The following is a 15,777-nucleotide window of genomic DNA, read 5'->3' on the forward strand; positions in this document are numbered from 1 at the left end:
CCTGTTTGAAAAGGCTGTTGCTGTGCTATGTGTTATGTGTTATGACAGAGGTTGGAGGGGTGAGAGAAAGGGAAAAGGAATATAACTTCCTGTCACCTTCTAGCTTGCATGGTCATACTCTAAATTTTACCTTTGCTTCTAACTCTTATTTCCAAAGTCTCATATTTTTCTTTCCTCTTGTTCAGTGTATAGTTTGTTCCTGATTCTCTAAAATGGAAACCCTTCTACCTGGCCTCAGAGCTACATATCTTTTTGCTTTCCAGGAACTTCATTCCTGCAATTAATTCCTCTACTGAATTGCTGTTACTAGATCATCATCATTAGCTCCTGAGCCTTCAACAAAAACCTCTCTTGATTCCATTTTTCTCTGGATTTCCATCTGTCTCCCCTCTTCCCTACTCCCTTTATAGAAAAGCTATCCTTACTAATTGTTTTCATTTTCTTTCTTCCCATTTCACACTTCACAGCACTCCAGTCTGGCTTTCCTTCCCACTACGCCTATGAATGCTTATGTAGAATTTATATATATTTTCTGTTTACAAACCCAGAGATCACATCTCAGTCCTCTTTACTGCTCAACTGGTTACTCTGTTTTTATAGATTCTATGATGTTATATGATCCTGATTTTTCATCTACTTCACTGACCTTTCCTTTTTAGTCTCTTCTTTTCCCCTTACCTGCCAGCTTTCAGGAGTTCACCTAAAGTACTGCTCACTTATTTCATCTTGCTTCCTAGATGACCTCATTCAGTCATAAAACTTTAAACACCAAGCTAATAGTTCTGAATTTTTGTCTTGAAATCCAATCTCCCCTGAGTTTATATTTCTGGGCCCATTTGTCTACTTGACCACCATCACAAAATTAGTCTAAATGGAGATTTGATTTTTACAAACACTTCACCAAAAATCCTAACCCTTCCCCAGTCTTTGGTAAGTAGTACTATCATCTTATCCACTTATTCGTACCAAAAGCTAAACCTCATCTTTGATGATTATTTTTCCTCTTCCCTACTCTACATGTAAGATATTAGTAAATCTTTTTCTCCAGAATCTTTCTCTTTCTCTATTTTTTTTTTTGCACCACATCCACCCCACCCCCATCCCATTCCATACTACCATCTCTTCCCTGAGGGGAGATATATCTGTTGTATAGGTCAGTGTTTGATCCAGAAGCATCAATTCTTTTTATTTTTGTTTTAATTATAAGAATTTTGAATGAATAATTTCTTTTCTTGGGATTAATGATGAGATTAGAGTTCATGGTTTCATTGAAATCTCATCATTTTCTTTGACTTTTGAACTGAAATTGAGGATTTTTAACATTAAAATATTTAAGTTCTCTAAAAGAATGACAGGAATACTTTTTTTACAGCAGCCCAATCATGGAAATATTTTGAGAAGTTTAATGGCAGCTGAAGCTCTTCAGTGTACCCCAACCAATACATATTAAAACTTATCCTAACCTAGAAAGGCCATTATTCTGTTACTGGCCTTAATATGATATTATCAAAATTCCTTTGTTCTTTTTTTTTCTTTTAAAGGTATTGTCCTTGCTGTAAAACTGATTCCAGTGAGGTTGTAAAGGCTGGTGAAAGACTCAAGATGAGTAAAAAGAAAGCAAAGATGCCATCTGCTAGTACTGAAAGCCGGAGAGACTGGGGCAGGGTAAAGAAGAATTCCTTTTTTTCCTAATAGCAAATTATAGTATGTAATGAATGTTTCAATACCAGTAGTAGTAATGGTATAAAAGGTTAAATAATATAATTGTTAATATCAGCAATATTTAAATTACATAAATGGTTGATTTTCTGTTTTATTCACATCTTGTCTTTCATTAAGATTTAACATAATTGATTTCTCAAACAGCTAATTTTGTGACTTTACAGGGAATGGCTTGTGTTGGTCGTACAAAAGAATGTACTATTGTCCCCTCTAATCATTATGGACCTATTCCTGGTATTCCTGTTGGATCAACTTGGAGATTTAGAGTTCAGGTATGTTTTTTAATTGGTTAGTTGAAATGGTAAAATTGGGTATAGTTAAAAGAGAAGTAATGTTTTAACAATATATTGATTGTAAATGGACTTTGCTGGTAGCACATGGTGTTCATTTGTTAGAATGAAAGATTTTCTTTGGGGTGTGCTCTTCCTTAGCAGATGACACACAGGAACATATATCACAGACTTAGTGATGAGCTATGCTTTCTTATCACATTGTTTTACTCTTCTATTATAGTTACAGTGTTAACATTATTGGTAAGCTTTCTAAAGAATTTTTCTTACAAAAAATTAATATTTAAAATATATGGGTTGGAGTTGTGGCTCAGTGATAGAGCGCTTACCTAGCACATGTGAGGCACTGGGTTTAATCCTCAGCACCACTTAAAAATAAATAAATAGGAGTTGGGGGTTGTGGCTCAGTGGTAAAGCGCTCGCCTAGCGTAGGTGAGGCATTGAGTTCAATTCTCAGCACCATATATATATAAATTCATTAAGCAAAGTTCCATTGACAACTTAAAAAAATTAATAAATAAAATAAAGTTATTTAAAAAATAAAATGTAAGTTTTTCTTTAAGCCACATATTAAATTCTCATTTATTGTCATTGAACTCTAAGCTTGCTTTGGGTATTTTTTTGAGGCTTATCCTCCTGAATGAATGCTGAGATATTGGGCAGAAGGAAATGCTAGCTAATCCAGGAATAAAATTATTTCTCTTTTCCTCTTGAGGAAGACTGTGTTATATTTATTCCTGATTTCCTTTTCAGAATATTAATTCTATCATGGGACATTTAATGTGGAAAAAAAATCTCTAAAGCAATTTCCAATTAGCAATATCTATGATTCATGACTTTAATTAAGATAAGTTTTAATTTTTATGTTCAGTGGCCCTGATACTTAGACTTTTAATACAGTTTTAAAATTAAAATAACATTATACATGGAACAGATTGAAAAATTAAATTGATTTGTATTTTTTAAAACCTCCCCTACTTTTCATTCCCATTTTCTGTTTCTCAAAGAGAAAATTCTAATTATTTCCCCTGGATTTACCTCATTATTTCTAAATAACATATTTATATGGTTTTCTTTCCTTCATACTTTAGTTGAAAGATGAACATTTAGTTTAGTACTTATGTTTGTTGTGGAATAGCTGTATCATAATTTTGGCTGAATTGGTAATCAGGATTTATATTTTTATGGCTCTAAGTAAATTCTATAAATAAATGTAATATAAAATACTGTAAATATTTTTATTTACTTCATTATGTTTGTGTGTGTATATATCTGTCACTAATTCATTCCCAAACTTTAAAAGCCCCTTTAACATGGTCTAAGGTGATTACGAAGTTGTTGGCCTCAACAACTAATTAGATGGATTTGCTATTTAGAGAAAAAGAGAACAGATTTATTTTTACCAATGTTAGTGAGGTGGGGAAAGCAAATAGCCTGGTCTCCTGCTGAAGTGGTGGGTGTTTTTAAGACCTAAGCCTTTCCAGGTTCTGTTGCTCTTATTAGCTTCTAAAGTGCCATCTTTTCTCATGCTTACTATGCAAGCTTGAATTTCAGATTCCTTTAACTCTGCTAAGAGCAATCTTATGACAAAGGGATGAATTATAATACCTTTCTAAGGGAATCTGAAATACATGAAGAAGTAACACTTTTTTTCAGAGAGGCAGAATTCAATATATATGAGAAAAAGCTGTAGGCTACTGAAATAGAACAGTATAACTAATCTGGAATAAGTTGAATAACATTAAAATATTTTGGTGTAAACATATAGTTTCCATGAAGGAGATACAGTAGATACAGCTGAGAAAATAGAAGCCAGATTAAGAGAGGTGTATTGACATGCTTAACTTGGGTTGAATACTATGAGACCATTGAATATATTTTGAAGAAGTTGAAAATGAGACTCAATTCTTAAAAGAATCCATTCTGTTTATGATAGATACAGTGGGTTTGAGTAACTAAAACTGGAGGCAATGAAAGATGGTCTATTATAAACATTCATGTTTCAAACTGATGTTGCACACCTGAAGTAGAAAAAAGATGGATTCAAGGGATTTCGAAGGGAAAATCAGGATCCTTGTGACCAAATGGTTTGGGGGAATGTGGAAGAAGTATAAAGTTTAGAATGATTTGACAAACTGGATAGGGAACAGTCATAATCAAAGATGAGAAAGAAGGGAAAAGATGTTTCAATAACTAATAGTTCCTTTTTAGCTGTTAAGCTAAAATCCCAATTATAAAAGAAGATAATTATTTAATAATATGAAACTCAGAATTCTAGACCTACTCATTTTAGGCGTATTAGCTCAGTGCTTTTAGGGGTTTTAGGAGAACTAAATGAGAAAGCAAAAGACCCAACTCTGGGTGAGATATGGCTCTTAGATTTATGAGAAATAATTTTCTAAATGTAACTCAACTGTTCAGAGGTAATGTGGTCTCATTTTACTTATTTTATAGGTGAGCGAAGCAGGTGTTCATAGGCCCCATGTTGGTGGAATTCATGGTCGCAGTAATGATGGGGCTTATTCTCTTGTCCTGGCTGGTGGATTTGCGGATGAAGTTGTAAGTCATCATATGACTTTGTTCTTTAGAATCTGTCCTAATCATTCAGCAAATTATAAAAGGCTACAACAAATACTATCCCTTTTTAGCATTGTTTTTTATATTGAAGCAATCAGTTTTATACAGTTATAAGGGAAATCAGTTGGCAGTGTCTATACTGATTTGACATACACATATGTATATTTGTAACTGAATATCCTGAGGAGACTGCATTCTCAATGGAACTGTTTTTTTTTAAATATTTTTAAATTTTTTTAATTGTTGATGGACCTTTATTTTATTTATTTATATATGGTGCTGAGAATCAAACCCAGTGCCTCACACATGCTAGGCAAGCGCTCTACCACTGAGCCACAGCCCTCAATGGAACTATTTTTAAAAATTAAACTTACTACTTTGAGATAATTGTAGATCAATTGTGATTAATTGTAGCATTAGAAATAATGCATACATCCTGTTCCCTCCATCCAGTTTCCTCCATTAGTGACATTTTATAAAACCATGTAGCACAATATCACAACCAGGATATTAATGTTGACACAATAATGCTACTGAACATTTTTGTCACAATTTCCATTGTCTTGTTGCCCTTTGATAGTTATACTCATTGTACTAGGTCTTCAAGCCCTCCCTAACCCCTGATAATCATTAATGTGCTCTTCATTTATATAATTTTGTCACTTCAGAAATTTTTATAAATTTCTGTTTAGTTTTTTTCAAAAGATTGCCAAACTTTATTTCAATTTTATCTCAATAAAGCTATGGGGAAAAGAAAGATCGCCAAACTTTTCCAGAGTTAACTGTATATACCATTTTACATTCCCATCAGCAAGATATGAGTGATTAAATTTCTCTGCATTGCACCAGTGTTTACTGCTGTTGCTACTTTTTATTGTAGCCATAATAATAATTTATAATTTATCTCATTTTTAGGATTTTAGGGGGATTGAACTCAGAAGCATTCTTTTTTTTTTTTTAAAGAGAGAGAGAGAGAGAGAGAGAATTTTTAATATTTATTTTTTAGTTCTCGGCGGACACAACATCTTTTTGTTGGTATGTGGTGCTGAGGATTGAACCCGGGCCGCACGCATGCCAAGCAAGTGCGCTACCACTTGAGCCACATCCCCAGCCCAGAAGCATTCTATTACTAAGCTATATCCTAGCCACTGCCTGCACTGCCTCCCCTTCCCACCCTGCTTTTTTTAAATGTTGAAACAGGATCTCACTATTGCCCAGGCAGGTCTTGAGCTTGAGCTCTCCTCCTGCCTTAGCCTCCAAAGCAGCTGGGTTTACAGCTGCATGTCACTTTGCCCAGCAGTTCTTCTTATTTTAATTTGCATTTCCCTAATGGCTAATGATATCGACATCATTCATTGGCTTATTTGTCATCTCTATAGCCTCTTTGGTAGCATAGTCCTTCAGGCTTTTTTTTTTAACCCATTTTTTTTTAGAAGCTAAATTATTTTTTCTTTTAAAAATTTATTTTATTATAAAATGACTGCCATAATGTATTTATATATTCTATTAAAAGTTTTAAGGAAAATATCTGTATGCCAAAGACACTAAATTTTTTGTGTATGTAGTTGAATGATTTCATCTTTATTTTTTTAATTTTAATTTTTTTTTTGAAACTACATTACAGCAGTGGAAAGCATTACAATTCTTATTACACATATAGGGCACACTTTTTCATATCTCTATATATAAAGTATGTTCATGCCAATTTATGCCTTTATACATGTACTTTTTTATTACAATTCTTAATACACATATATACCACAATTTTTTAACCCATTTTTAAATTAGGTTATTTGTTTTTTTGATGTTCACCATGTATTTTTTCTTCCACTCTGTTTTATTTACTTTCTTTCATGGGATATTATGATGAATTAAAGTAGCATAGAGAACACATTTGTGGTATGCTTTTAAACAAAAATAGAAAAGTTTGCCAATTTTCTAATAGGCCAATTTAGCAGTGTATTTATATTATCATAGATGAAGAAGCAGAAAATGGAGATATTCAGGTTAGTCATTTGCAAACTTCTTTAATATACATGTTCTGAAGCTATATCTTTATCAGAAATAGTGCCAATGCTATATAAAAATATATCTTTATCAGAAACACTGCTGTCATGTAGTTTCAAAAAAAAATTAACATTAACATTGACTAGAACTTTTTGAACTGTGTAACAGAACCAACTAGAAGTGGAATCTCTTTCGCATTTATTTTTACCATCTGGGAAGTTGTACTTGATCTGACATTTGTTGTGTATGAAACTTTGGGCAAATTACTTAACTTCAATAACTTCCCCATATGTAAAATAGAAAAAATAGTAACATTATTTTATATCAGGAAGAGGGTTATATTAAATTATGTAGTCCTGGAAACATAACGAGGACTCAGATGGTAATTATATTCTCTGTAGCAGAAACATATCTTAAATATATGAAACAAATTCAACATATAAAGCTAAATATGAGTACCAAGTTTAAGTGGAAGAATAGGTGTTACTATTTCTTTTTTTCCATTTTTCTAATATAATTGCTAGTTGAACACTTAACACATTTGTAGAGAAATTAAAGGTTAAATATTTACTTGTGTTAAATAGTTAATTCTAACTGTGTTAAATAATATAAAGAATAATTTATTTTAGGACTAAGGTGATATACAGACTTAGTTGCCAGCTAAGATGTATATTTGCAGATGTTAATGTTAAGTGTTTTCAACATTTTGCTCTATTATAGGCAAGGAATAGATGAGGGAAACTTAAATAAGCTTTTCTTTCTTTTTTTTTAATAAGCTTTTTTTATTTTCAAGAAATTTGATGTAACATTCATGTAGCCAGTGATCTTTGTTCTGTTTGGGTGAATGGACATGAAACTCTTAAGTACCTGTTGACAAACTAGTTAATATTTAGTCTAGAAACTTGAGAATTAGCCAAATGCTAGTTTTTGTGTCCTGTATTTGGGTGATCTTTCTTGAAAAGTAAGGACCCTAAAAAGTGATTGGCCTCTTCTCAGTTGTCTTGAGAAGCAGTTTACTTAGAAGAAGACTTTGAAACCACACTGTTAGGGTTTGCATCCTGGAGCCATTTCTTCCTTGCTATGGGTTTAGCATGTTATGGAACCTTTCCCTGATCTGTAAAATAAAGTTTACACACTTAGCTTATAGGCTTAATGTGAAGGTAGAATTATGTGAAGGCTTAATGTGTTGGTAGAATTAGTTGTATGCTGCTGGGTGTGGTGGAGTATGCCTGTAATCCCAGTGACAGTGCCTTGGGAGGCAGAGGCAGGAAGATCATGAGTTTGAGACCAGCATTGGCAATTTAGCAAGACCCTGTTTCAAAAATGGGGCAGGGTCGGGAGGCTGGGATGTAGCCCAGTGGTAGAATAACCCTGGGTTCAATTAACCCTGGGTTAATTATATGTAAAATGTTTATTAACCCCACATACACAGTAAGTGGTAAGTAGGCATTATCAATTGTAGTGGTAGTACCCAGTTTTGCAGGCATGTAAAGGGTATTATTGAAAGAAAAACTGGCAAAAAAAAAAATGAGGTTCTGTTCTATATAGACTTGAATTAAAGAATCCTTAAAGTATCTGGGAAAAGTGTTGTGGTCTTAATTGTGCTTTATGATAGTTTATCTGATAATATTTATGGGGGATGTTGAGAAGATTAAGATAAAGTTCTTCTATGTGATAAGGTTGATGATAGAAATGGGAACATGCAACTGGTCTTGGGCAGCTACTTCAAAAACTTATAAGAATAGAGACTTGGAAATTGCATTTCTCTGGGGGCAGCATCGTGTCCCTTGTCAAGAGACAGATATTTTATTTATTTATTTATTTATTTCTGTGAGCTCTTCCTAGGCAGTATCCTCATTTAGGCTCCTGCTAGGGACACAGGTTAATGGAGGATGGACTTGGAGATGCAACAAATTTAGGCTGATAATTTTTCCTTAGGAAAAATAATCTGAAAGAATGTTGACTGAACTCTGGCAAGTCTTCTCCTTCCTCTGATAATATAGAAGTTTTTGTTATAATCATTGAATTATAGATGAGTTAATATTATAGAATTTTAACTATTATTTTTTGATCCTTGATTATTTGGTTATTTGTTGCCTGAGGAACAATGAGAAATGTTTTTGTAATCCCACCATTTGGAAGGCTGAAGCAGGAGGATTGCAACTTCAAGACCAGATTCAGCAGCCAAAATTGTCTCTAAAAATGAAAGGATTAGGGGTACATCTTGGTGGTAGAGCACCCCTGAATTACATCCCCAGTACTGAAAATATAAATAAAATTAATTTTTTTAAAAATTGAGGCAATTAAATAAAATAAATGTTCTAGATATACTTACTAGAATTCCTTTAATTGTAACATACATTAAAGATGAAATTCCTCAATGTCTTATTTTCTTTAAATAGAGACCTCAATATTAGACCAACAAAAAGTGAATTCAAGGTTTTGAGGCCAGTAAAGACACTTTTAAAGGACAGGATTTTAGTTAGGCTTTTAATCCAAAGGGAAAAAAATGAAAAGATGTGTATAGTTGACCTCAGCAAGTAAAAATTTAGTACAGAAAATGAGAAAAACATCAGAAAAAAAACCACAAAGTAATGTTTAGCTAGTGTGGTAGAATTAGTTATATGCTGCTGGGTGTGGTGGAGTATGCCTGTAATCCCACTGACAGTGCCTTGAGAGGCAGAGGTAAGAGGATCATGAGTTTAAGACCAGCATTGGCAATTTAGCAAGACCCTGTTTCAAAAATGGGGCAGGGTCGGGGGGCTGGGATGTAGCCCAGTGGTAGAATAACCCTGGGTTCAATCCCTAGCACCCCTCCCCCCCAAAAAAAGAAGTTGTTTATTGATGGTTACTTCAGTTACTTTTCTCAACTACTGATGATTATTTTTTCTCAACTTATTTTGAGTTACCAAATCACCTAAAGATTTAGTAATACCGATCTAAATTTTTAGCTTTATAGAAATAATTGTGTAGTTTGTTGATATAACATTTTCTTTTAGCATTTTTCTTTTACATTTAGTAGGTATTAAATACTGCTTTAATTTTCAAATTATTTTCCAAATTTTTTATAGTAGAATGAGTATTTTACCTAAATATATAGATGAACTCAAGAATATGAAATGTAGAGAATGAATTATGCTATTAGAATTCTAATATGAAATTTTAAGATAAATTGCCTCATAAAAATTTTTTAATGTCAACATTAGGATTTGAATGTTTGTCACCAAATTTAGGTATGGTGTAGATGACAGCTATGAATTCAGTTATGAACTGTTTGTGAAAGTGGTACTGTCCTATAAAGAATATAAGGACTGAGGGTGTAGCTCAGTGATAGAGCATTTGTCTAGCAGGGGCAAGGCCTTGTGTTCAATCCCCGGCACCACAAAAATAAAATCCAGATATGATGGCACATATCTCTAATCCCAGCTACTCAGAAAACGGAGGCAGGAGGATTGTAAATTTGAGGCCAGCCGAAGCAATTTAGCAAGACCTTGTCTCAAGATAAAATAAAAAGGGCTGGAAGTCTAGCTCAGTGGAAGAGCATTTGCCTAGCATGTGTGAGGTCCTGAATTCAATACCCTGTATTGAGTGTGGGCATGGGAGGATTACAAGCTAGTATTGATATGTTTATTAACAATGAATTAAATTAAATCTAATATTTCTAACTCATAAGACCCTGTCTTGTAACATTCTGAGGATTATTTGGCTACATAGCTTGAGAATAGCCATGTTTGGAGATGTTGGAAGCTAGAACTAGAAAGTGAAACTAATTTAGATCAAGTGATATATCTTGAAGGTATATCACTTGATCTGAATTTTGCATTATTTTGATAGAGTTCAATATTGTGTACATGTCTGTTCACAATATTCTTATTAAATGTTCTGACTCTAAAATGAGAATTTGTGAAATTATACTTGCATTTAATATCTTAATGTAAAAATCTTCTCCTATAGGACCGAGGTGATGAATTCACATATACTGGAAGTGGTGGTAAAAATCTTGCTGGTAATAAAAGAATTGGTGCACCATCAGCTGATCAAACATTAACAAACATGAACAGGTACTGTTGTAAAGATGCTTAGAATTTGGATGTTGAATGAAAATTTGATTGTAGGATCATAACTTGTAACTTATGCTGCAAGGCAGAATCATAAATTAGGAATTAAAGAATTGAAATTAAAATTCCATCGCCTTATTATATACTTATAAGCATCCTAAATTTTTTTTCTAATTTATTTTTTAATACTGTTAATTTTCAAAAGGCATAATTCTCAGTCTTGCTTAATACATGTGTTGTACTTTAAAAAAAATAAGTCTATTTTTAAAGAAAAGGAAGATATATAATTTAAGTAAAATTGAAAATGAGGCAGCTTGTTTACTGTGCCATAAATTAAAAACAAAGTGATGTGGGCTGGGGAAATAACTCAGTTGGTAGACTGCTTGCCTTGCATGCACAAAGCCCTGGGTTCAATCCTCAACACCACAAAATAATAATAATAATAATAATAATAATAATAATAATAATAATAATAATAAATAAAGTGATGTTCTCTTCAACCTAGATTTCTTTTAAATTGACAAACTTCCTTTTAGAGGAGACTCACTAGTGTGAAATACCATTGTGATTAGGAGCCACATGTACATAAATGAAATATAAGATAAATCAGATCTGCATTCAAGCTTTTATATTAATAAGTTGCCTTTTGAGTGTTATAAAAGAGAATGTTTGTTTGGTTACCAATGATCTTTTCAAAATAAATCTCCTTCAGGCATTACAAAAGAGCCACCTTGGGGCTGGGGATGTGGCTCCAAGCAGTAGCGTGCTAGCCTGGCATGCGTGCAGCCCGGGTTCGATCCTCGGCACTACATACAAAAACAAAGATGTTGTGCCTGCCGAAAACTAAAAAATAAATATTAAAAATAAATTCTTAAAAAAAAAGAGCCACCTTGTGCTTACCTTTATTCTGTAGAAATATGAATGACATTCTGGCTCCCACGGGAACATAAAATTTAATTTCATAATTTTTTTTGTAAATGCATGCTAATATCAATGTTAATAACAGATAAGTAACCCAAACCAAAAGATAACAAAGATCACAGTATAACATGTCCCTCCAAGTATTTGTGATCGTTTTATATAGTTAAAATTTTGTGTATTATCTAGTAAGAGTATTTCCACTGAATCTAAATCTCTTGGTTTAAAAAGCATCCCCTTAATTTCTAATTACCATGTGAAGTAGAGAATATACCAGTATGATTTCAAGACTTTACTGCATACTGAGTTACACAGAATCTCTGTTTTCGTGTCTTGTATATTATTTCTGAAAGTAGGATTATTTTACTGAACCAGCAGAGAAGACGGGTCAGATTTGCTGGTGGGAAAAAAAAAAAGTATTCCTGAGACAGGGGTCCAAACCCTACCTATATACCTTTTCCACCAAGAAGCCAGTTCTTCAGGAGGAATAATCTTTTAAAAAGTTAAAAGTACTTTGACCTATTTTTATCAATGAAAATATATCTTGGATATTCAAAACGTCTTTTTAAAGTTCTCAGATCTGAAAATTATATTGTCCCATTAATAATGAGACTATTTTACTTGTATGAAACTTCTTTGATCAGTACCCACACTTGTAATGTAGATCCCTTTCAAGCGTTTATACATACAAATCTAAACACTGTGAAAATCTCTTTAGAAAATAATTGACCCAGGGCTGGGGATGTGGCTAAAGCCGTAGCGCACTCGCCTGGCATGCTTGCGGCCCAGGTTCGATCCTCAGCACCACATACAAACAAAGATGTTGTGTCCGCCGAAAACTGAAAAATAAATTTTTTTTAAAAAAAAGAAAATAATTGACCCATTAAAATGTTTGCTATTAAAAGGGAAGTTATGAAAATGAAATATTAACTGAAGAAAATTTAGTGTTGACTTGCCGTATAGACTTTAACATCCACTTGGCTACTTTAAACATTAAACTTTACACCTTCTGACTAAAAAGACATTTAGGGTAAAGAGACCTATGTCTTAGGAACACGAAAACTGGGATGAGAGGCCTTTAGGTTTGACCCATAGGTTGCTCTTTCCCAAATAGTATATGGTACAATTCCTTTACCAGCTTCTCTGCTGAGAGGAAATTAAACATTTTTTTGCTTCTGAAAAGTTTATCCCTAGTTCTTCCAAACTCTTTCACTTTAAGGAACTAAAGAGGTAGCAAGGCAACCTGGCTATCGTTTATCAGGGAAGTTAGAAGCAAATGATTGGTTGAGCTACAGATAGAGTAGTGGAAGAGCTTTGTTGTTGTTTTGCCTAGTTTCATACTTTAGACACTTCTTACATTATTGAATGACTTTTGCACTTACCTGAAGCCAGAACTGAGTTGGCAGTTCCAGTCAATGGTGGCAGTAATTATGAGTGAAGATTCCTTGAGCTTTAAAGTATGTCACTCATTGAAATGAGGTGGTAATTACCCTACCTCTTTAAGAAAATGAAATATGCTTTTTTAATTTTTTTCAATCAAGCATTGAACCTAAGGGCACTTATCCACTGAGCCACATCCCCCACTGTTTTCATTATTTTGAAACAAAGTCTCACTAAGTTGCTTAGGGCCTTACTAAATTGCTGGATCTGGCTTTGAACTTGTAATCTTCCTGCCTCAGTCTCCCAAGCTGCTGGGATTACAGGCATGGGCCACTGCAACCAACCCAAGTATGTATATCTTGATAGGTATTCCATAAGTAAGATATAAATACTAGCCCTAGAGTTAATGGCTGTATTTTCTTCTACCTCCCAAAGTTGTTTTTTATTTTATTTAGAGACAGCATCTCACTGAGTTGCTTAGCACCTTGCTTTTTGCTGAGGCTGACTTTGAACTCGTGATCCTCCTATCTTAGCCTCCCAAGATGCTGGGATTACAGGTGTGTGCCACCACACCTGGCTACCTACCAAAGTTTTAAAGTATCTACCTCCCTTTTTTTGATAAAAAGATAATTTGGTAAGCTTTATTTTGACTACCGCTATAAAAGTTGTTTTTAAAAACAAAGTACTTCAAGCTATCTGTCCACAGCTATAAAAGTTGTTTTTAAAAACAAAATACTTTAAGCTTGTTTACTTTAAATATATAACTGTGATCAAGAGGTTCCTTTTCAACAGGTTAGTCATAGTCTTAACTTTTTGAGACTACATAAAAGAACCTTGCCCTGAAAAAGTATTTTGTATAATATCCAATTTGATCAGATTGGGAATATTTTTTTTTCCTAAGCCTTATGTGTTCTCAGTGTTTTCTTGTCACTTAAGTTAGGAAGTAGGTATCTCAGAGGAGAATACTGGTTTTAAACAAATTGTGCTATTTTTGGTAGGACTGGGTTCTCCCAAGAAAAGTCTTCTAACATCTGATTACCTCATTGATTTTTTTTTTTAATTACTACTTGAGTACACACACTAAAAAGTTTGGTTAAGTCAGATGCTCATTCCAACTCAGTATTCCTCCCTGTCTATGTGTCATTAGTAACTGGTAGTGATCTCAAATAGTCAGAAATTCTTAATATCATGATATAGCACAAGTGTTTTGATTCTTCAGTCTTATTTAAATTTATCTTTCTGTGAAGACCCTTGAATAATATTCTCATATTATATTTGTTCTTAATATCCCTTAAACTTTCAGGACTCTCTTGTCTGGAAAGTGGAAAGTACCTTACTTTGTTGGCAAATTAATTTTCCTGGATTTCTTTCTAATTATTCCAGCAATTTGCCATACTCCCTTATCAAAAAAAGATTAAAACAATCACTTGCTTTAGTTTTCCAACATTCTCCCTTCCTTCAACAAACGTTATTTAAAGAAAATTCCATGTATTTTTAGTTGTTTTCTATTATACATGGCACAGATGTTGTTACTTTCAGAAGAATCCTACAGGCTATCTGAGAACCAATCCCCTGGCTTGGGGGTGACATCAGAAAACTGATTTGTCTTCTCTGCTGGTGGGGGAAAGCTAAATCTTATTATCTGGAATAATATGGAAAGAATCATAGAATCCTAACCATCAGGTAAGGCATAATTCACCTTTTAATGGAGCTAATGACTCGATTATATACATGAAGAAAGATTACTTGGTATAAAGACTTTGTTTTATTTTTTAGGGCATTGGCCCTAAACTGTGATGCTCCATTGGATGATAAAATTGGAGCAGAGTCTCGGAATTGGAGAGCTGGTAAGCCAGTCAGAGTGATACGCAGTTTTAAAGGGAGGAAGATCAGCAAATATGCTCCTGAAGAAGGCAACAGATATGATGGCATTTATAAGGTGCTCTATCTGGCATGACATCTTATTAGTCATTCTTCCTGGGTTTTCAAGACAGGGTTGCCACAGGGAATTACAATGGATGGGCTAAGGAAAAAAGTGGGGATAGTGTTGGTATTTCTACTTTTTCTGGAAATTTAACAGATACACAAAGTAAACTCTTAACTCTGATACTTCAAAAAAAATTAAAAAGCTTATTTGAAGTTTCTAAGTGCAGTTATTTTGGGTTAATATCTTTTAAATAAGTATGTATTTTCTATGATAAACTTTTAAATAATTTGGCCATTATAAATCTTGATTCTCATATCTTTTCAGAACGCTTTTAATTTTAATGATTAATAGATTTTCAAAGCAGAACACATTATAATATTAAAATAAGATTGTATTCTTTGTTTAAAATTAGAGGCATCAATTGCCACCATTATTATCTACTTAATATGCAAAATTCACTGAATGAGCATAATTTTGTTACTATATTAAATTTATAGCAATGTTTTCTTACATTAGAACTATCTTAATAGAAGACAAGATCAAAACAATATTTTAGTGAATATTCTTGATTACTTACTATTCTTACAGCAGAGCAAGTATCTTATGAAGTTGCACTTAATTCTGGAAAGTTTACTTAAACCACTGATATAATTATAAATAAGCCTAAACTCAATCTTGTACTGAAATATTATGATGTAGGTGGTGAAATACTGGCCAGAGATTTCATCCAGCCATGGATTCTTGGTTTGGCGTTATCTTTTAAGAAGAGATGATGTTGAACCTGCTCCTTGGACCTCAGAAGGAATAGAACGATCAAGGAGATTGTGTCTGCGTTTACAGGTTAGATTACATTTGTCTAGGAAACTTGTGTTCATAAAAATGTATACCTCTATACTAT

At 33.3% G+C, this 15,777-nt stretch overlaps 1 protein-coding gene across 3 annotated transcripts in view; it reads left to right on the plus strand.

The window, feature by feature from the left end:
- Uhrf2 (ubiquitin like with PHD and ring finger domains 2) overlaps window positions 1-15,777 on the plus strand; it is an 80,030-nt gene that overhangs the window by 53,937 nt on the left and 10,316 nt on the right. For all 3 annotated transcript variants that reach the window (XM_078047620.1, XM_005327969.4, XM_021728185.3), the window contains 6 exons: window positions 1,542-1,665; window positions 1,887-1,994; window positions 4,467-4,571; window positions 10,551-10,657; window positions 14,729-14,891; window positions 15,579-15,719. In XM_078047620.1, the coding sequence (XP_077903746.1) occupies window positions 1,542-1,665; window positions 1,887-1,994; window positions 4,467-4,571; window positions 10,551-10,657; window positions 14,729-14,891; window positions 15,579-15,719 (748 nt within the window). The remainder of the gene's footprint in view (window positions 1-1,541; window positions 1,666-1,886; window positions 1,995-4,466; window positions 4,572-10,550; window positions 10,658-14,728; window positions 14,892-15,578; window positions 15,720-15,777) is intronic.

Source organism: Ictidomys tridecemlineatus, chromosome 4 (assembly GCF_052094955.1).
Source record: "Ictidomys tridecemlineatus isolate mIctTri1 chromosome 4, mIctTri1.hap1, whole genome shotgun sequence".
Classification (NCBI taxonomy): domain Eukaryota; kingdom Metazoa; phylum Chordata; class Mammalia; order Rodentia; family Sciuridae; genus Ictidomys; species Ictidomys tridecemlineatus.